Genomic DNA, 23,532 nt, shown 5'->3' on the forward strand with positions numbered 1-23,532 from the left:
TACTCACTCATTCTGTGCTCCTCTGAAACACAGAGCACAGTTGAAATAGACCTCTCTGAATAATAAAGCTATGCTAGCTTTATTCCCAACCATACAGTCTACTTTACAAGCTATAATATTATATCTTATTATCCTGATTCTGTGTTCCTTGAATATCATCTTGATGATTATATTCAACCCCCTAATCATTTCTAAAATGCCCTTCTAGCCAATCAGATTCATTAATTCTGTGGTTTCATGTTAATTACAGGTCACGTGCACACAAACAGTCAAGTCAGATCAGTTAACTAATTCACGCTCAGACATTTCACATTTGCATTTTAGTCATTTAGCAGACGCTCTTATCCAGAGCGACTTACAGGAGCAATTAGGTTTAAGTGCTTTGCTCAAGGGCACATCGACAGATTTTCCACCTAGTCGTCCTAACGCTCCTAATCGCTAGGCTACCTGCCACCCATAAATCAAATGTGAAACTTTCATAAATCAGAACTTTGCGCACTGCCACTAACAGCTTAAAACTACACTTATTTCTATAAATGTTTGATAAATGAGAGCCTACCTATATGTTTACACCCTAAACCAGGGCATATGTGATACAGTCTAATAGTGAAATGACTAATCCCAAGGTGAGTCACTGTCTCATTAGGCAACCACTGAAGTGCACTGGATATTGTGATGAGTGGCGCTAATTGCCGTGTAAGAACATGTGCGCAATGCTGTTAAGCTCTTTCAAGCTATATTCCGGGATTTGAAAAACAAAATAATGTCAAACAAACAACAGCTTTCCAAATCCCTGACTATAGCTTTACCAGCATATTCTAATTGCTCTAAATTCCAGCTGTGAAGGTGAGGGTGGGGGTGGAGGAGGTTGACAGTCTTATTCTCTCTTGAAACGACCAAAGATGTTGGATAATCATCCAGCAATTTAATCTATATTCATCTGGCAGTCAGTATCAAATACTGACAGCTACAAAGCTATAGCGTTTGACCCTGCCATTTTGTAAGTGAGAGAAATTAAGCCGCTTCATAGCCTCGTTAAAACAAGATCAATAGCAGGACTCTTGTACTACCAGCGTAGCCTCAATTAGGGTACCAATCGAGCTGTACTTTAAATGAATGACTGTGCACTCAAGCGCTAGATGAGACTTTCTTTTAGACTCACAACCTCGCTTTTCAATGGGTTTTTTTCTCCCCAACCAAGATTAACATAAAGAATAAAGAATGGTATCCATTATCCACATCTTAAGGACTTTAAATGTGTCTTCAGGTCAGAACGGTGAATGGAGGATGATGTCTGGGCACTGCATGAAAGCTTTGCATTACCTGTCCTATAACATACTAATGCCACATGTTCCCAATGTCAATGCTCCATGCCCTTGATGATTACGAAAAAAAAAGGATGACAACTTCCAAGCAACATCATTGGCAAGGCTAAAGAATCATTTCTTAAGGCGCTTACCTGCAAGGAACTCCGCAAATGATAGCAGCATCATCAGTTTCCATAGCAACTCCATTTTAACTGTCTCAGGTTAATATAGGCTCACATCCAACAACAGGTGTGCAGAATCCTGGCTTTGTCCTTTCCGGCACCTTTTCTGGCCTTTGGTCGGCACGAAAAGAATAGAGGGGAGGAAAGCGAGAGGGAGAGAGAAAGAGAGAGAGAGAGGACATTAGACATTCAGAATCAGTGGCCACTGGCTAGTCACAGTGTTTTATATCACGGGGACAGTAATTGTCCACGTTCCCCAGGCAACCACTCCCAAGACAGAAAAGACAAGAGGAAGATGAAAATCTATTCCATCTGGAAAGTCATAAACCGGTTTTCAAAGCGTGTTAAGCATTGGCACTCGACATTGTCCAGGGCTTGAAATGGTTTAATAGACCCCTGTCTGTGTTTGTGTGCTTCCCATGCCAAAATAAATGGCTATATTGGAAGTACACTCCCCTACGTATGTCTTGGACAATGAAGCTAAAATGTTGAATTTGGCTTCATGCTCCAGCATTTTGAATTTGAGACCAAACATTTCACATGAGGTAAGAGTATAGAATGTCACCTTTTACTTGAGTGTATTTTCACACCTACTGTATGTTTAGAAATGAAAGCACTTTATGTTCCTAGTCCCGCCATTTGAGAGAGTCATAATTATTCATTTATACAGTGTAGGTTATTAAAGTAGTCAAAAGTTTAGTATTTTGTCCCATAATCGTTGCACACAATGACTACATCAAGCTTGTGACAAAACATGTGGATGCATTTACAGTTTGTTTTGGTTGGGTTCCGGATTATGTTTTGCCCAATAGGAAATTAATGGTGAATGTACTGTGTAATTCTTTGGTCACTTTTATTGTCAAATAAAATACCATTTGATTCGTCACATGCAATGAATACAACAGGTGTAGACTTTACCGTGAAACACTTACAGAGGTAGTAATAATAATAATAACACAAGAGGAATAAAATACAAAGCAATGAAGCTATATATAGGGAGTACCAGCACCAGATCAATGTTCAGGGGTACAAGGTATTTGAGGTAGATATGTACATGAAGGCAGGGTAAAGTGACTAGGCACAAGGATAGATGATAATTAGAGTAAAATAAAGAACAGAGTAGCAGCAGCATATGATGAGTGTGAAAGTGTGTGTATGTGTGTGTGATTGTGTGGCATCAGAATGCGTGTGTGTGTAACGTGTGTGTGCTTATGTAGTGTATGTGTGTGTACATGTGTTTGTGTGTGCATGTGTGTGTCAGAGTCAGTGCAACATAGGGTCAATGCAGATAGTCTGGGTAACCATTTGATTAACAATTTATCAATCTTATGACTTGGGGGTAGAAGCTGTCTTGGAGTTGATGCTCTGGTGCGGATGCTACAGTGATTATGGGTAAGCATGAATTAATCGTGAATGATGATGAGTGAGAAAGTTACAGAACAACAAAGATCATACCCCCGTAAAATGCTAACCTCCTCTGTTAATGGTGAGAGAGGTTAGCATGTTTAATTGTAGCCTCTGTAACTTTCTCACTCATCATTATTCATGATTCATTCATGATTTTTCTTAATCATGGCATTATCAGGATTAATTTAGAAATGTTCAGAAATGTATCTACTCACTTGGAAAGAAAATTACTTAAGTCATCGTTCACCATTCAGTTCATATTGGGGAAAACAACCAAAACACAACCAAAACAAACTGCAAATGCATCCAACGAGTTTGTAGAGTCACAAGCTTGATGTAGTTATTGGGTGCTAGGAATATGGGACCAAGTACTAAACCTTTGACTACTTTAATGCACTATAAGTGAATTTGTCCATATCTTATGAATACTTCAAATGGGGGGATATATAAAGTGCTTTCATTTCTAAACAGTAAAACAGATATGCATGCATATACCCTCAAAAAAAGGTGGCATTCTGTACTGTTTACGATTTGATCTGAAATCCAAAATGTTGGAGTATAGGGCAAACTTAAAATGTTTGCTTCACTGTCCAAATACATAAGGAGGGGAGTGTATTTAATGTGTATTTTGTACCATAACATACTGTAGTTTCATTCACACACAGTCATTTATCTATCTTAGCAAAATGCGAACAAATTGCTTGTGCCAAAATAATTATAATGCATGTGTACAGTAGATGTAGGCCGATGTTCTTTGTATAATCAGGATACTCTTCAAATGAAACATGACAAATATAATAAACCACCATCCTAGCACTTTGAGTTCTGAGCTGGAAGGATTATGCATTTCTGACATGAAGAGCTGACTGTCCATGGTGAGAACAATTCTCATTCACTGGCAATTGAATTTCGTGTCCTTCTCCTCAAATTAAGTCACAAATAAAGTTGCAATATAATAATATGAACCAGTGTACAACTAACTGATGATGGTATATGTTTCTATGGATCTATGGATATTGATAATATATCTCAGGTAAGAACAGGCTGATTGTAGCATTGAGGTAATTGCATTGGCACAATGTGATCATTTCTAATTTAGAAGTCAATCAATTATATTAAAAGTCCAATGCAGCCATTTTTGCCTCAATATCAAATAATTTCTGGGTAACAGTGAAGTACCTTAATGTGATTTTTTTCAATTAAAATGGTCAAAAAGAAACAAAATAGCTTCTTAGCAAAGAGCAATTTCTCAAACAAGAATGTAGCTGGGGCTGTCTGGGAGTGGTCTGATTGGGAAAGGAAAACTGAAAAATAGCTGTTAGTGGCAAAGAGGTTTGGAACTCTCTTTCTTATTGATCAATTAACTCAATTTACCACCTGGTGATGTCAACAGGCTGCCAAAACTCCATCTCACCAGATGGTCTTTTCAAACAGCTCTTACACTAAAAGGGCATCATCATTTTCACAATTTCACAGTATTATTCCAACTTCATATTGTGGAAATACATATAAAATACAGGAAAATCAAGTTTTTGACTGAACTTGGCATTAAATGTAGCGTGTATGATTTGGCTGATTGGCAGTTGAAGCGAGAAATGAATCAAATGGAAAGGGGGAATCTTATTTATTCTGTCTATTAATTTGGAATCTTATATGGATAGTTCAGCGATTTTACATATTTAGATATTTGTTTCCTTCCCTTGAAATCAGTGAGGAGTGACTGCAATAATTTGTGAAACTAGCTGCATGCCAATAACGCTAAAAGTATGTTTGGACTAAAACTCCATGTAAGTCAATCTCCCTTTCTCAGCATGTTATATGTTTGGGTATGACATTTTAGAACATGCTAAACAGGCGAGTGTTAGCACTTGGCACCCATAGCTGTGAACAAGGAGTGACTACATACAGGAAGTGGTCTGAAAAATGCTAATATTAGCATTTGTTTGCAATGCCCATAGACTGTTTTTAAGGTAACAAAACAAATATCTAAATATTTAAAATCACTGAATTATCCCTTTATTTATTTTTTCTCTCTGCATTGTTGGGAAGGGCCCGACACCTTTTGTTTACAAAGCATGTATTTTATTTGAGGCCACAACCTGGAGTCTGTGGTTCAGTTCAACTATAGCCCTGACATGTTTTTGTAAGAAATGTTGACAAGCCGAATGCACCGAGCTGTCTGTTTAAACTACTAGCACACAGCTTGGACACCCATGCATACCCCACAAGACATGCCACCAGAGGTCTCTTCACAATCTCCAAGTGAAGAACAGACTATGGGAGACGCACAGTACTACATAAAGCCATGGCTACATGGAACTCTATTCCACATCAGGTAACTGATGCAAGCAGTAGAATCAGATTTAAAAAACAGATCAAAATACACCTTATGGAACAGCGGGGACTGTGAAGAGACACACACAGGTACGGACACACACATACGCACAAAAACGCTAGCACACGCACTCTATACACACGTGCATTGTAATATTGCTGTATGGCGGTATTATACATTTTGTATTGTAGCTTTGTAGTGGTGTAATAATGTTATTGATGAACTATTTTATCTTTTGTTTTACAGAAATGCATAATCATGGATACAAAATTAATTCTCGTGTTTCAAAAGTTTGGACATCACAGCGCAGTACAGCAGAGCACAGTGCAGTACAATAAAGCAGAGCAGAGTAGGGTAGAGTTCAGTACAGTGGAGTAGAGTACAGTAGAGTAGAGTTCAGTGCAGTAAAGAGGAGTATAGTTCAGTATAGTACACTACAATATAATATACTTTACAATACTCTACTTTGCTTTATTGTACTGTACTAGTGTATTGTAATATACTGTATTCTACTGTGCTCTATTCACTGTACTGTGATATCCAAACTTGTGAAACATACGTCTATGATAGGTTCAGATTTTGACGTCCTGTGTCGGTCGGTGCTCAGTGGGTGAGGATGCTGGTTACATGGACGTTGAAAGTAGTTGAAATTTGGTCAGTCCACCCTGGCATTGCAGTTATCGTCCACAGATGGACCCGGAAAAAGAGGAGGCTCATGGGAATGTGTTAGTAAGAACTGGGAGAGGTGACATTAACTGGACAGTGAGAGAGAGAGAGAGAGAGAGAGAGAGAGAGAGAGAGAGAGAGAGAGAGAGAGAGAGAGAGAGAGACAGAGAGAGACAGAGAGAGAGAAAGAGAGGGAGGGGATGTCCAGACAATTATTACTCTTGGTTTGACCATCAGACAACACAAAAACAAAGAAAACAGACGTGCTGAACATAGCAGTATGCCAGTGAAAGGCAGACCAGTAGCAGGTGACCCAACTGTGGTTTGTGACTATTATGATATACCATTGTAGCCAATTCACTTGCAGTAATTCCGTTACAGATTTTTTGGGGGGTAATTCCGTTACCAATTGTTACCAGGTTTTAAGCACTTAATAATTGATAAACAAATTGGACATCAGTAAAATCACTATAAGCAATTGGCAGGTCTACCATTACTTGTTACTTCAGTGAACTTTAATTATCCTCTCTCCTCATGAGGAAATAGAAAATATCTAAAGATATGTGGGATTTTGTTTAGGGAATTACAATACACAAGGCAATATTTCTTAGACTTACAGGTAAAAAAAAAAAAACTAAATATAAGTGTTGATATTAGTTGGCATGGTTGAAACATTTACATTGTGTTTTGATTTATTTCTGATATTTTTAAGACTTTTTCTAAGACCCCTTTTCCATCTGTTTCAATCTGTTTCCATCTGTTTTTCAAATGGTTGAAAAATGTATCTATGCCTTCATTTGCTAAAAATATAGACTCCTAATTTGATATGCTGCTATGAACTTCACATAGTGGTGTTCATGGGTCCATATAGAATGTTCCATGCAACCGTCTCTTCAGCCTGCTCAAAAGCCAGCACCCTGTTTCATTGCTGCAATACTTGCAGCTATATTTTATGTTGTTTTTGACCATGTGGGGTGCCAATTGTGTAAGTCACACAAATATGAACCAGTCCATTGTATTTTACAGCTCCCTAGCTTTCTCTGAATATAAGGTTTTCCTATTCTATTTGTCCATGGCCCTATATTGACTTTTATCCGGACATACAGTAGCCATATAGCTGCAAAATCCTTGCAAAGTGGTCAGCTTGAGAGGTTACTCATGCGGCATTCATTTAAATGACCATTGACAAAATGGTCAACAGGAAGTGTTCTAGATTGTGCCTTTAATGAGGAAAAGAAAATACATATATTTGGCTATTCAACAAGCATTCAGAAATATTCTTTAGAGAGGGAAAGTAAAACATTATTTTTTTTTTTAAAGATGGTGCGATGGCTGAGCAGCCAGTAATAGACAGGGGGTTATTTTCACAGTTTCTCTGTTTTCTGCATGGCTCTTATCTTTGTATGCCTTTAAGGCAACGCAAAGCATACTGATGCATATTTGAATAAATCAACTGTATCTTTGACACATTCCCCAGCACTGCACCCATTCTGCACATGCTAAAACATTGAAGACGGCACTTTCCCCCATAAATCTCATTATGGAGATTGGGTTTAGTGTGTCAACTTAGTTCTAATTTATCAGGCAGTCATTACGATGCAAATGTTGTGAGGAACTGTTGGGTTTTAACAATAAAACAAAGACCTCAAAGTCTTGTGCCCCAGTCACTGGATATTAATACTCATCCTTTGAGGGAATAATTGTGAGAAAACACTCTAGATAAATTAATCAACAGTGTCTGACACGTGCAAGAAATCCTTGAAACTGTCAGGTCTCAATATATAATGACACCACACTCTTCAAAGCCAATATGTTTTCTCTGTTTGATGGAAAGACAAATCATGTTGTCTATTGTGATTGTAAAAGCATAAATGTTCACCAACATCCTTGTAAATTCCGTCATCCACATGAATGTTTGATGTGCAGAAAGGACAACATTAGCATATTCAGATCGACAACTACTCTACTGGAGTTGCCAGAAGGTAGGAACTGAAATATCAGTCCAGTGGAGTTGACTCATTCTTAAAAGCTGGAATCAGAAACACCTTTGACAGCAATCGCTTGATCTCTATTACTGAGTAAGCCCTTAGACATGAGACATTAGACAAAGGGTTAGAGCGAGTGATAAGACTGCCTATTGATCATGGGATATGTTCATCCTCAAATGATGTTGGGAATTGGTGTGTCTGTAGCACTCCTTGAATATTTTTACAAATTAATAACCCAGTGGCCTAAAATGGTGGCTTTATAATTTCCTGACTCATTCTTCAATTTTATTTGGTTGTTTATATTAACACATTGCTTCATAAACTGTAGTTGATGATCAGATGCACCAAAACATTGGGGCGGGTGTTAAGACATTTAATGGTGTTAAAACGAGAGAGTTAAAGGGGCAAGCCCTGGCACTGATTTGATGAACAGAACTATGGTTGCAAGGACTGACCAGCCATTTGATTCAATTTATAGTTTTAACCATGTATTGAGGCCATACAGTGTTAGTTTACAATTACATAATTTACAAACAATGGATAAAAAAAGCTTATATTTTAGGTTCTGATGCGGTATAAGAGAACTAAGCTCATGAGGGATTTATTAATTATATTCTTCAATAATCAATGGATACAGTATATACAGTACCAGTCAAAAGTTTGAACACTGTCACGTTCGTTTGTAGAGATGGACCAAGGCGCAGGGAATGTAGAGTTCCACATGCTTTATTAATAGTGAAAATTAACAAAACAATAAACGAACAAACCGAGACTACAGAGGTGCAAAGTGCACTAACTCCAAACAATATCCCATAACACGGTCCTCGGTCTCTGACAAAAATATTTTGAGATTGCTTCTTGGGCTTGCATCGTGGCCGCGAACCCTGTCGTCGTCACTGTCCTTCCTTCACCGCTTGCGTCTCCCGCCATTTGAAGGCGATCCTGTCCTGACAGGATTTTTTCCCAAGTCCAGGATCCCTTCCCATCCAGAATCTCTTCCCAAGTCCAGGATACTTCCTCCTCATGGGCATGCTGCTTGGTCCTTTGTTGATGGGGTATTCTGTCACATTCGTTTGTAGAGATGGACCAAGGCGCAGCGAATGTAGAGTTCCACATGATTTATTAATAGTGAAAATTAACAAAACAAAAAAACGAACAAACCGAGACTACAGAGGTGCAAAGTGCACTAATTCCAAACAATATCCCATAACACACAGGTGGAAAAAATGCTAAGTATGATCCCCAATTATAGACAACGATAGCCAGCTCCCTCTAATTGGGAATCATACTAAAACACCAACATAGAAAAAACAAACTAGAACCCCACATAGAAAATATAAACTAGACTAAACCCCTAGTCACGCCCTGACCTATTCTACCATAGAAAATAAAAGCTTTCTATGGTCAGGACGTGACAGACACACTTACTAATTCAAAGGTTTTTCTTTATTTATACTATTTTTTACATTGTAGAAGAATAGTGAAGACATCAAAACTATGAAATAACACATATGGAATCATGTAGTAACCAAAAAGGTGTTAAATAAATCAAAATATATTTTATATTTTAATTTCTTCAAAGTAGCCACCCTTTGCCTTGATGACAGCTCTGCACACTCTTGACATTCTCTCAATCAGCTTCACCTGGAATGCTTTTCCAACAGTCTTGAAGGAGACCCCACATATGCTGAGCACTTGTTGGCTGCTTTCCCTTCACTCTGCTGTCCAACTCATCCCAAATCATCTCAATTGGGTTGATGTTGGGTGGTTGTGGAGGCCAGGTCATCTGATGCAGCACTCCATCACTGTCCTTGGTCAAATAGCGTTTACACAGCCTGGAGGTGTGTTTGGGGTCATTGTCCTGTTGAAAAACAAATGATAGTCCCACTAAATGCAAACCAGATGGGATGGCATATCGCTGTAGAATGCTGTGGTAGCCATGCTGGTTAAGTGTGCCTTGAATTCTAAATAAATCACTGACAGTGTCACCAGCAAAGCACCCCCATACCATCACACCTCTTCCATGCTTCACCGTGGGAACCACACATGCAGAGATCATCCGTTGACATACTCTGCATCTCACAAAACAATGGCGGTTGGAACCAAAAATCTAAAATTCGGACTCATCAGACTAAAGGACAGACTTCCACCAGTCTAATGCCCATTGCTCGTGTTTCTCGGCCCAAGCAAGTCTCTTCTTATTATTGGTATCCTTTAGTAGTGGTTTCTTTGCAGCAATTCGACCATGAAGGCAAGATTAATGCAGTCTCGTCTGAACAGTTGATGTTGAGATGTGTCTGTTACTTGAACTCTGTGAAGCATTTATTTGGGCTGCAAACTTGAGGTTGATTCAACTCTAATGAACTTATCATCTGCAGCAGAGGTAACTCTAGGTCTTCTTTTTCTGTGGCGGTCCTCATGAGAGCCAATTTCCTCATAGCGCTTGATGGTTTTTGCGACTGCACTAGAATAAATTGTCCGGATTGACTGACCTTCATGTCTTAAAATAATGATGGACTCTTGCTTCTCTTTGCTTATTTGAGCTGTTCTTGCCATAATATGGACTTGGTCTTTTAACAAATAGGGCTATCTTCTGTATACCACCCATACCTTGTCACAACACAACTGATTGGCTCAAACATATTAAAAAGGGAAGAAATTCCACAAATTAACTTTTAACAAGGCACACCTGTTAATTGAAACGCATTCCAGGTGACTGCCTCATGAAGCTGGCTGAGAGAATGCCAAGAGTGTGCAAAGCTGTCATCAAGGCAAAGGGTGGCTACTTTGAAGAATCTCAAATATAAAATATATTTTGATTTGTTTAACACTTTTTTGGTTACTACATGATTCCATATGTGTTATTTCATAGTTTTATGTCTTCACTATTATTCTACAATGTAGAAAATAGTCCAAATAAAGAAAAGGTGTGTCCAAACTTTTGACTGGTACGGTACATATAATTTGGGTGAACTATCCCTTTAAAGCCATTTTTAAGTTTGACAAATACATTCCGTTTAACATTCTATGTTACACTTACAGAAGTATACACTCTATATCTATACTTGGCTTGGGGCTAATTGTTGCCTTGCTTTTATATTTCAACTCCCATTCATACCATCTTTGTCATAACTTGTTGATGTCTTTTTAAATTATTGATAGTGCTACCAAAAAAGTTTTTATGAAGAAACCAGGCTAAGCCTTTGGCACTTGTTTTTTTATTCCTCATTGTTCCACAGACAGACCTGTCTATCCATCAGTGAATGTATGTGGCCTTGTGTGCCTTCAGGGGAGTTGAACAGCCTTGTTATGGGGTGATTCCTCACAAAACTAGAACAAAAAAAGACCATGTTGTTTTTGGTTTTCATTACATTTTATCCATAGACGGATACTTTAGAGGAAGGATTATGGACATATATTTGACATTTGTAAATTAATCATTTGAGAATACTTTATTGAAGTTGGAACATTAGAAACATTTTGGCCTCCTTTAATGTTTCATCTGTAGGTGCTACAAAGCAAAGATGTGTGTCATATGAAGCTTTACCGCTTGCTCTGTAATATGAGTGGTATTGATTTAAATTACAATTTTCTTACATTCATTTATGAATATAGAAAAATATGAACATGAATATAGAAAATATAAGCATTTTAATTTGGCAAATATTTATGTTTATCGTTGAACATACTATACTCTACATGCATATCCAAGTTCCAGAGTGGAATATCTTCTAGTTTTAAACTTAACTCCCATTTTATACAGATAAATTGGCATAGTTGGCAATGTAACCAATCACAGCCCTCCATTTACTTGTATCATTGCACATCCTGCAAATCACCAGCAGAGGGCAATCATTTTGAATCCATTTTCACATTCACTCTGTTGGTAATGCTTTTGCAAATTGGATCATAACTCTAAAAGTAGCAGAGATCCCACTTTGGAAGGTTGATATGCCTGTAAAGTATATTATATTGAACAATATATTGAACAAACTGCCAAATCAAAAATCGCATATTTTTTTATAATCAGAAATTAATGTAAGACAAGTTTTATTGAAATCAAAATACTACAAATATTACAGAGCAAGCGGTAAACCTTCATATTAAACAAATATTTGCTTTGTAGTACCTAACAATGAAACATTATGGAGTCTTAAAGGAGGCTTGGGTAAGGCCAAAGTGTCACCAATATTCCATCTTCAATAAATGATTTCTCAATTATGCTTCAAGATACAAATGTCAAATATATGTCATCCATCCTTCCTCCAAAGGACCCTTCTATGGATGAAATGACATGAAAATTCAAGAAATCATGGTCTTTTTTTTGTTCTAGTGTGATGTGGAATCACCCTATGACTAAATCAAATTCAAAATGGTCACTGCTCATGTCTATTCTGACCCTTTGAGAAAGTTCCTTTGATAGCTATGGTTGTTAGGATACCATATCTGTATAACATGCAATGGATGCAAAACATTTTAATCGCAGGTTGCAGTGTTTAGTTCCATTGCCGTGATAAGACTCAGTTGCAATAAGCTTATCTGCACAGTTTGTGCAAGTGAAGGATAAATAACCTGCAAAAAGCCTTCAAATGGAAATCATACAGTACATCTCATATGTTCTCTTCCCCTGTTACAGGTTCAGTCCTGTGTCATCCCGACATGGAGTATAATCGATCACAGGACACCGTGGCTAATGAAACCGAACATGTAGCCATCTCTGTTTTCTCTAATGATGGTAAATGTCTATCCATTAATTCCCATACTGTACAGCCCTGGCTAAGTCTCTAGGAAATTGTGACGCATTTTGTGATTACAACCCTCAGGATATAAAATACCAAATGTTGACATTTTGGAAGCAGAACAGTAGTGGTGTGTGGGTAAAATCTCAAGGGAAGCCAGACCAGAAAAAAGGCATATTTACAACCTATGTGTTGTGATAATGGCGTTGTTTTCTCTATAACCTGTTAGTTCATATACCTTGACACTGTGATATATAGGCCTAAGGCCGAGACAATAAGAAGACACAGCGGCAGAATAAATTCAACCGCACATTTGTTTCATTACAAAACCGGAGAGCAACATATGTCTGGTGAAGTGCACAAAACATATTGCATGTAACAAACAGTTTGTTACATGACCTACAGCATGGTCAAGCGAGGTACTGTTTCCAACAGTTTTGGACTACTAAACAACTATTGATTTAGAACCACGGAGAGTTACCGCAAGTCGCAAAGAAAACAGGAGCTGCCTCCACTATTACAGAACCATTTCAACTTCAACATTTCAACATAATTGAATCACCTCTGCTTAGTCTAATACAGTGATAACTAAAAGATACCAAAAACGATTTAGTCCAATCAACGTAAGCTAAAAATGATGTCACTGTCCATGGTACTGATTTGTGTGTGTGTGTGTGTGTGTGTGTGTGTGTGTGTGTGTGTGTGTGTGTGTGTGTGTGTGTGTGTGTGTGTGTGTGTGTGTGTGTGTGTGTGTGTGTGTGTGTGTGTGTGTGTGTGTGTGTGTGTGCAAGTAGAAAAAACATGTTGACGCTCCCTACTTGTAGAGAAACAACAATGCCATCCTCCTATTTCATGTTGCCTAAACGGTCTATTCATTTGTCATACAGTACAAGCTTTTAGTTTTTGTTGACCTAGGCTCTCAGGCTAAAATACTTGCTTGCTAGACTAACTTCAACTCATGGGAAACAATGCGCCAGGCCAGCTCGTTAACATTAGCATACTACATCTAGCTACATGTAACTTGCATCCTCTCAGACCAGGGGCATAATGTATGAATTTATGGTTGGATCAGAATCGCTGTTATAATCATTGGCCAATATGGAGAATTAAGTAAAACCACAAGTCCAAATCTCTATCTCCATCCATGGCTAAATTACGAAAGGGATGATTATAGCTAACTAGCTAGCCACCGGAGGACAAGAACAAAACGAGATGCAACAATTCAAGTTTTTTTCTGTTAATATTGACGTTTGGCTTGTGATGTGATTAGTCTGAAGCCAAATTCAAACTGGCTTCCCTTGACACTTCAACGCTACGGAGGGCAACAATGTCATACTCTTTCTGACTAGACAGCATCAGACAGATACGAGAGGTGCGCTGTTTCGTTCACTTGGATGCTTTCTCCAGTGAGATTCATTCAGCCTCTTGCGAATTGAAGGACATTTATGAAACACAGAGAGACGAAAGATATAATATTTTGTATGTTTTTTCTTTTTTTCATGGTACGTTTTTTGGGGAAGCCTGGCTTCCCTTGGCATCCATGAATACACACCACTGAAGCAGAGTAGGAAACGCTGTAAATAGGCTTACAGGTTGTTGTTTGACCTGATGATCTTATAGTTCCATTTTATTATGGGTATGGTTCAATCCAAATTGACAGATTTAGATTGAGGTTTAAGGGATTATTTACATCAAAAGTTAAGGTCAGATGTTTTCATACCTCAAAAGTGTATTTAATTCAGGTCCAATTCCTATTCTACAACATCTGTTGTACTGTAGATCTCACTAAATTAAGAAGTCTGAAGGCCTCAAATCCAAATTAATGAAAAAGATTGGCACCATTTAATCAGTTGGAATTAGATGGTGGCAATCCTTCCCATTCGTTTGGTATTGGAGCCTGTAAATTCATCCTATTGCATCGTGGGATCTACAGTTGGATGTACACAGCATATGTTATGGGTGATTAACTTTAGACCACTTTTCAGGAATTAATAAAATCGGACTTTGGTGTGCAACTACCCCTTTAAATAGCAAAAGATCAAAGACAGAGAAAATTGTCATGTTCCCATGCTCAGACATTGCATGCATCAACCAATGGTTGGGTTACATGACATTGACTCTGCCGTCGGGCACCAGATTGCTATAAAATATGATGTGGTTAGCTAATATGTAAAATACCAATCCAGGCTTTGCAATATCTGGCAGCAATGTCTGAGCAGGGGAACACGACCAATGACTGGTGATGGTAGCCATACACTCAGGCTACAGCAATGGCAGTTGATTTGACCCCTCACCACCCACATTCTCCAATACTATACATTTTCAAGACAAATTTATTAATAGAACAGTACTCCTGCTCCTTGCTGTCGAGGAGTCCAGATGACAATATTCACACTAAAATGCATGAGCACTCCCCCCAAGCTCTGAATCATGAATGAGACATACTCCCACACTCCTCAGTACAGACAAGACCAGGAAAAATGGAATACGATGCTGCATCTTTAATCACTCAGGCCTTGACTTCACTTGATTCACAGACACCATCTCTATTTCATTCCTAGTCTGCAAGGCTCATTTGACTGCTACAAGTTCCTTCCAGTCATTTAAAATACATTTTCTGATGGGGCTCAAGTTAAGACTAGTGGTAGAGAGGGACAGAATATTTCCACCAATCCTCTGTCCTTTGATTCAACTCTAATGGGAATTAAAGATTAACGAGACTACTGCATGACAGAGTTGAGCGTTGGCCGTAGTTACATTATGGCATCATACCAATTACGGTATATATGAATAGACAAAGCCATTGATCACATGACACCATTCATTCCTATGTGAAGACGCAATAGTGCATTGAAGCCAAATGAACTTAGTTAATTAAGATGGCGTCTCATGGAGACAAACATGAGCAGTTTGGACTACTCCAAGAAGTGTTGGAGGCTAGCTCGGTGCTGCCGCCTCTCAGTGAGTAACTCAAGTTGAAGGCCCGACCGTGGTGCTGCAAGTCCATGGAGAATAAGAGCACCTCCTCCCAGCTACCCACTGCTCTGAGGCAAGGAAACACTGTCACCACCGATAAATCCACTATAATTGAGAATTTCAATAAGCATTTCTCTACGGCTGGCCATGCTTTCCACCTGGCTACCCCTACCCCGGTCAACTGCCCGGCACCCTCCACAGCAACCCGCCAAAGCCCCCACCATTTCTCCTTCACCCAAATCCAGATAGCTGATGTTCTGAAAGAGCTGCCAAATCTGGACCCCTACAAATCAGCCGGACTAGACAATCTGGACCCTCTCTTTCTAAAATTATCTGCCGAAATTGTTGCAACCCCTATTACTAGCCTGTTCATCCTCTCTTTCGTATCGTCTGAGATTCCCAAAGATTGGAAAGTTGCTGCTGTCATCACCCTCTTCAAAGCGGGTGACACTCTAGACCCAAACTGCTACAGACCTATATCTATCCTACCCTGTCTTTCTAAGGTCTTCGAAAGCCAAGTTAACAAACAGATTACCGACCATTTCGAATCCCACCGTACCTTCGCCGCTATGTAATCTGGTTTCAGAGCTGGTCATGGGTGCACCTCAGCCACGCTCAAGGTCCTAAACGACATCATAACCGCCATCGATAAGAGACATTACTGCGCAGCCGTCTTCATCGACCTGGCCAAGGCTTTCGACTCTGTCAATCACCACATTCTTATTGGCAGACTCGACAGCCTTGGTTTCTCAAATGATTGCCTCGCCTGGTTTACCAACTACTTCTCTGATAGAGTTCAGTGTGTCAAATCGGAGGGCATGTTGTCCGGACCTCAGGCAGTCTCTATGGGGGTACCACAGGGTTCAATCCTCGGGCCGACTCTCTTCTCTGTATACATCATTGATGTTGCTCTTGCTGCTGGTGATTCTCTGATACACCTCTGCGCAGACGACACCATTCTGTATACTTCTGGCACCTCTTTGGACACTGTGTTAACTAACCTCCAGACGAGCTTCAATGCCATACAACTCTCCTTCCGTGGCCTCCAACTGCTCTTAAACGCAAGTAAAACTAAATGCATGCTATTCAACCGATCACTGCCCGCACCTGCTCGCCAGTCCAGCATCACTACTCTGGACGGCTCTGACTTAGAATATGTGGACAACTACAAATACCTAGATGTCTGGTTAGACTGTAAACTCTCCTTCCAGACTCACATTAAGCATCTCCAATCGAAAATTAAATCTAGAATCGGCTTCCTATATCGCAACAAAGCATCCTCCACTCATGCTGCCAAACATACCCTCGTAAAACTGACCATCCTACCGATCCTCGACTTCGGTGATGTCATCTATAAAATAGCCTTCAACACTCTATTCAACAAACTGGATGCAATCTATCACTGTATTTACCTCGCCACCATGGCCTTTTTTTTGCCTTTACCTCCTTTATCTCACCTCATTTGCTCACATTGTTTATAGACTTATTTTTCTACTGTATTATTGACTGTATGTTTTGTTTATTCCATGTGTAACTCTGTGTTGTTGTATGTGTCGAATTGCTATGCTTTATCTTGGCCAGGTCACAGTTGCAAATGAGAACTTGTTCTCAACTAGCCTACCTGGTTAAATAAAGTTGAAATAAAATTTAAAAAATAAAGGCTGCTATTAGCAACTAAATTATCCTTAAAATGTCTTCTGTGTCAGATTTAAAAAAAAAGAATGGGTTCAAGGACATACATCTGGTGTATTAGAAGCAATTATTGGTACCATGATTGTCTTCTAAAAATGTTTTTATTTACCCAAAGATTGACCACAAAGATTGACATTTTTCCATTCACTATAATGGTGGATCCTCTTTCTGCTAACAATGCCTGCAGTACCGCGGTCAACCTTGAACCTTTGTGGCTTCAATGGAATAGGGCAGTCGTTCTTCCCTGCATCATACAATTAAGACACTATTTCAACGTGTCCTATCAGTTTTTCTTCCCCACAAATGGTATGACTTGGGGGTTGAAAATGTGCCAAGATATTCCCTTGCCAAAAAACACCTTAAAAGTGGCACTAGACAAAGAGACTAATTGTGTTTTGATCGAAGCACAACCCGCAGGCATAACATTCCATATACCAGCTTCTCTGTTCTTCCAGACCCCACCAGGGGCGCTCAGAGTGCACTCGTACTGCCTCCCATGTGACATAAGCAAATCATCTAAATATGTCAAAGGGTTCCCCATGCACCATGTCAATCTTGAAGCTACAATATAAACCATATGGAATTCCCATTTTCCCACAAGCCCAGTTATAATGGCTAAGCTCAAGCAGAGTAAAAATAACTTTGCAATTGATCACCATACTATGACCACTGCTCAATGTTTAAACCTTATTAGTACATGGGTAACCAAGTAAACCAACTGAACTTGCTACACTATCAAATACATGAAGCCCTACTGATTTAGTACAGTCAATGACTATGTCTACATACACAATTGTAGAACCTACAGTGTTGCATTGAGATCAGATACTTTCAGAAGTGTGGACGATTCCCTTTTTGCACAATTTAAGCAGTCTGCAATTTGAAAGACAACATACTGGGGTCTCCCGCCACTTGTTTTGGTATACAGGGATCCCCTACATTAGTGAAATGTAACTTGTCTCAAATTGAAAGACAGTGCTTTAGATGCAATGACTGACTATGTAATGGACTGTCAGAGTTAATTCCAACCAATAACAGGATATTTAAGTGTATTGTAAACACAATCAATGAAACATATGACTTCTTGATTTCTAAGCCTAACTAGTTTAAGTTTATCATATGCAAATTAACTTGGACAATATGACCACACAATCAAGGTCGGTGCAGGTTTGCTCTCAAGAACACAAGGTGGCATTCTGCATTATCCCAGCCATTTTTACCACTCACAGCAGGCTCTATGTGAACTACAATCCCGATGCCTTGTTTGAACGTTTAGAAACGTTAATAATCCTCGTTTGCGGTACGGTTTTAGACACTTAAGAGCCGGTCTGAACGTGTTTGCGCAACAGTTTTGGAAACATAAGGACCTTATATTTCATATCAACGGGACATAATAATAATAAAAAAAGGTTAAATTACTACACACCTTTATAAGGTTAGGGTTCCCACACGGCCATATTTCCATGTTACAGGGCGTGCTAACAGAAGACAGACTGAAGACAGAGGTGACCACCTTGGTTAATTAGCGTGCTCAGAACAACTCTGTGTAACAGAGGGGAAAGGATGCCATACAAGTATTGTAACTGAAAAATACGTTCGTCTGCAAATGTGTTAAAACCGGTTAACGTTAATTGTATATTTTGTATTTGTGAAATTATGTTAATGTGAAAGTAGAGACCTCTTAACAACCCACGCCAAAAGATACCTTTGTGAATAGACTCTAGTCTAGAGTTTGCTAGAGTCCTTGACTGGCGAGCGCTCTGTAGCCTACAATCATTGAAAGGGTGACAGATGTGATTGGAATAATTCCAATCCCCTGTTGCTCACTGTCTGTCGTGGCAAATTAGTTCTACTGGTGGTTTACATGAGGTAGAATTGATAGGGTGAAAATGTATAAATTGAAAATTTCAATCTTGCTGCTACTTTCGTCTTTGAGATCATATGGGCATAGGCTATAAGAACATGTATTCTAAAATATTAGGCTTATTGGAAATATTCCATTTTTTAGGTAAAATGGAATTTACAGTAGGCAAAGCAGTACGTTTGTTATTAAAATAAATGATTTAAGAGAGACAAACATTAACCAAATTAAATGCAGACAATTAGTCAGACTGTGAAGTGCAAAAAAAACATACGATAGTGGACACCTGCATTTGCAGAGTAATAACACATAGAATTCAACTACCAAGAAGCATACAGTGACATCGTACTGTATGCCTACTTTGATCCCATGATTGATATTGGTCATATCAACTAAAACTGTATTAATTGTGTTTGTGCAATTCTGCTTAAAAAAACATTTAACAAAAATCATAACTACAGCAACAACACAAATGTTATGGGTTACCTGTCTATAATTCCTGCAATGTTTAACGATGCTTATCCTTTGCCCGATATCCATGTTAAACCACGCATTCCTCTTCTCTCCAACGTCAGTGATAGACACGTAGTTGTTGAGTTACTCACTTCGCTCTGAAAGTAGTCAACTGAGAACACATTTCAGTCGGATAGATGTTTTCTTGTTCCAAATAAATACAATAGGTTTACTCAAAACGATACAATCCACTTCAAATCTTAACCAAGGCGCGCGCTCAACCGCGGTTGACTGGCACTTGGTGTAGGCTACCACATCCACCGCTGTCAAATTCATTTGAGGCACAGCAGACGCTTCGCTTTGTGCCACAGCGGGACACCAAACCGACCAGCTAAACAGTACGGGATTTTCAGGATTTCATACGCAATTTATTAATTATTTAACAACCAACGAGAGGGGACGTGGAGTGCTTAGCCTACTGGTCGCCACAGAGAAGCAGCCAAACGCCACTATTTTGGCCATGGTAGCCTATGGAGGCGTTTATGTGCTCACCCACTGCGGGTTTTATAACGAAATGTTCATTGTGAACCACTCGCCGGGAATGACAAAGTTGATGCTGCTGGCACTGGCAGAGTGTGAGCTGTACAGAGAATTTTGCTTAACCACTACAGATACACTCCATATCTGTGGACACATTTTATCTGTTGGTGAACAATTACATAATTTTAGAGGTAATCTGGGATTAGTACCTGCATTTTTTTTTTTTACTTTTAATTAATATATATTTTCTTTAAGAATAGGGTAAAATGGGGTAATTCATATTTAAAAGCTAAACTCTAGATATCGTATTCTAATTAAATAAATCTAACATTGAAACAAAATGGCATCGCACAAAACACCAGTCTCAACGTCAACAGTGAAGAGGCGACTCTGGGATGCTGGCCTTCTAGGCAGAGTTCCTCTGTCCAGTGTCTGTGTTCTTTTGCCCATCTTAATCTTTTCTTTTTATTGGCCAGTCTGAGATATGGCTTTTTCTTTGCAGCTCAGCCTAGAAGGCCAGCATCCCGGAGTCGCCTCTTCACTGTTGACGTTGAGACTGTTGTTTTGCGGGTACTATTTAATGAAGCTGCCAATTGAGGACTTGTAAGGCATCTGTTTCTCAAACTACACACTCTATTTAACTTGTCCTCTTGCTCAGTTGTGCACCGGGGCCTCCCACTCCTCTTTCCATTCTGGTTAGAGCCAGTTTGCGCTGTTCTGTCAAGGGAGTAGTACACAGCGTTGTATGAGATCTTCAGTTTCTTGGCAATTTCTCACATGGAATAGCCTTAATTTCTCAGAACAAGAATAGACTGACGAGTTTCAGAAGAAAGTCCTTTGTTTCTAGCCATTTTGAGCCTGTAATCAAACCCACAAATGCTGATGCTCCAGATACTCTGCTAGTCTAAAGAAGGCCAGTTTTATTGCTTCTTTAATTAGAACAACAGTTTTCAGCTGTGGTAACGTAATTGCAAAAGCATCTTCTGATGATCAATTAGCCTTTTAAAATGATAAACTTGAATTAGCTAACACAACGTGCCATTGGAACACAGGAGTGATGGTTGCTGATAATGAGCCTCTGTAGACCTATGTAGATATTCCATAAAAAATCTGCCAACAAAGGACCCTCACAACATGATGCTGCCACCCCCGTGCTTTATGGTTGGGATGATGTTCTTTGGCTTGCAAGCCTCCCCCTTTTTCCTCCAAACATAACGATGGTCATTATGGCTATACAGTTCTATTTCTGTTTCATCAGAGCAGAGAACATTTCTCCAAAAATGACGATCTTTGTCCCTTTGCTAAGAGACTTGAAATTGAGCATCCTGTTTCCATTGATCATCCTTGAGATGTTTCTACAACTTGATTTGAGTCCACCTGTGGTAAATTCAATTGATTGGACATGATTTGGAAAGGTACACACCTGTCTATATAAGGTCCCACAGTTGACAGTGCATATCAAAGCAAAAACCAAGCCATGAGGTCAAAGGAATTGTCCGTAGAGCTCTGAGACATGATTGTGTCGAGGCACAGATCTGGGGAAGGGTACCAAAAAATGCAGCATTGAAGGTCCCCAAGAACACAGTGGCCACCATCATTCTTAAATGGAAGAAATTTGTAACCACCAAGACTCTTCCTAGAACTGGCCACCCGGCCAAACTGAGCAATCGGGGGAGAAGGGCCTTGGTCAGGGAGGTGACCAAGAACCCGATGGTCACTCTGACAGCGCTCCAGAGTTTCTCTGTGGAGATTTGAGAACCTTCCAGAAGGACAACCATCTGCAGCACCACCAATTAGGCCTTTATGGGAGAGGGGCCAGACGGAAGCCACTCCTCAGTAAAGGGCTCATGACAGCGCGCTTGGAGTTTGCCAAAAGGCACCTAAAGACTCTCAGACCATGAGAAACAAAATGTTCTGGTCTGATGAAACCAATATTAAACTCTTTGACCTGAATGCCAAGCATCACGTATGAAGGAAACCATCCCTACGGTGAAGCATGGTGGTAGCAGCATCATGCTGTGGGGATATTTTTCAGCAGCAGGGACTTGTAGACTAAATCAGGATCGAGGGAAACATTAATGGAGCAAAGTACAGAGAGATCCTTGATGAAAACCTGCTCCAGAGTGCTCAGGACCTCAGACTGGGGCCAAGGTTCACCTTTCAACAGGACAACAGCCCTAAGCACACAACCAAGACCATGCAGGAGTGGATTCGGGACACATCTCTGAATGTCCTAGAGTGGCCCAGCCAGAGCCCGGACTTGAACTCGATCGAACATCTCTGGAGAGCCCTGAAAATAGATGTGCAGCGACGCACCCCATCCAACCTGACAGAGCTTGAGAGGATCTGCATTGAAGAATTGGAGAAACTCCCCAAACACAGGTGTGCCAAGGTTGTAGCTTCATACCCAAGAACACTCGAGGCTATAATCGCTGCCAAAAGTGCTTTAACAAAGTACTGAGTAAAGGGTCTGAATACTTATGTAAATATTTATTTATTTAAAAAAATATATACATATATAAAAAAAAAAAAATGGAATCTACAAACCAGTTTTTGATTTTTCATTTTGTGTCGATTGATGAGGAAAAAAATTATATCTAAACCATTTTAGAATAAGGCTGTAACGTAACTGTCACGCCCTGACCTTAGTTCCTTGTTTATGTCTCTATTTTGGTTTGGTCAGGGCGTGAGTTGGGATGGGCATTCTATGTTATGTTCTATGTTTTGTATTTCTAGGTGTTTGGCCTGGTGTGGTTCTCAATCAGAGGCAGCTGTCTATTGTTGTCTGATTGAGAACCATACTTAGGTAGCCTCATTCCCACCTGTGCTTGGTGGGTAGTTGTTTTCTGTTTTGTGTATCGTCACCTTACAGAACTGTTTCGTTTTTTCGTTCTTGCTCTTTGTTATTTTGTTCAGTGTTCAGGTTATTTATTCTATTAAAATATGACCACTTACCACGCTGCACCTTGGTCCTCTTCTCCTTCTCCAGACGACAATCGTTACAGTAACAAAATGTGGAAAAAGTCAAGGGATCTGACTACTTCCGAGGGGTTATGTTAGTCCAACTATGTTACTCCATCAGAACCCTAAATATAATCTTGTTTACTTAATTGATTGTAAAAATGAAATTGTAAACACTGTAACACTATATAGCTTCAAAACATGGTTAAAACTTTTGGGGGGGTATCTGTAGTTTACTTTACTATTTATATTTTTGACAACTTTTACTTTTACTTCACTACATTCCTACAAAAAATAATGTACTTTTTACTCCATACATTTTCCCTGACACCCAAAAGTATTCGCTACATTTTGAATGCTTAGCAGGACATAAAAACTGTAAAATTCACACACTTATCAAGAGAACATCCCTGGACAGCTCTACT

The 23,532-nt window shown here is 39.4% G+C and overlaps 1 protein-coding gene across 2 annotated transcripts in view; it reads right to left on the minus strand.

Moving 5' to 3' along the window:
- cntn3a.1 (contactin 3a, tandem duplicate 1) overlaps positions 1 to 20,086 on the minus strand; it is a 112,249-nt gene extending 92,163 nt beyond the window's left edge. The window contains exons 1-2 of one of the 2 annotated variants that reach the window (XM_055892351.1): positions 19,640 to 20,086; positions 1,460 to 1,600 (exon numbers count right to left, since the gene is read on the minus strand). In XM_055892351.1, coding sequence (XP_055748326.1) covers positions 1,460 to 1,514 — 55 coding nt within the window. In that variant the 5' untranslated portion in view covers positions 1,515 to 1,600; positions 19,640 to 20,086. The remainder of the gene's footprint in view (positions 1 to 1,459; positions 1,601 to 19,639) is intronic. The other variant, XM_055892350.1, reaches the window with a different exon arrangement.
- Positions 20,087 to 23,532: the final 3,446 nt, after the last annotated feature.

Source organism: Salvelinus fontinalis, chromosome 31, assembly GCF_029448725.1.
Source record: "Salvelinus fontinalis isolate EN_2023a chromosome 31, ASM2944872v1, whole genome shotgun sequence".
NCBI classification, from domain to species: domain Eukaryota; kingdom Metazoa; phylum Chordata; class Actinopteri; order Salmoniformes; family Salmonidae; genus Salvelinus; species Salvelinus fontinalis.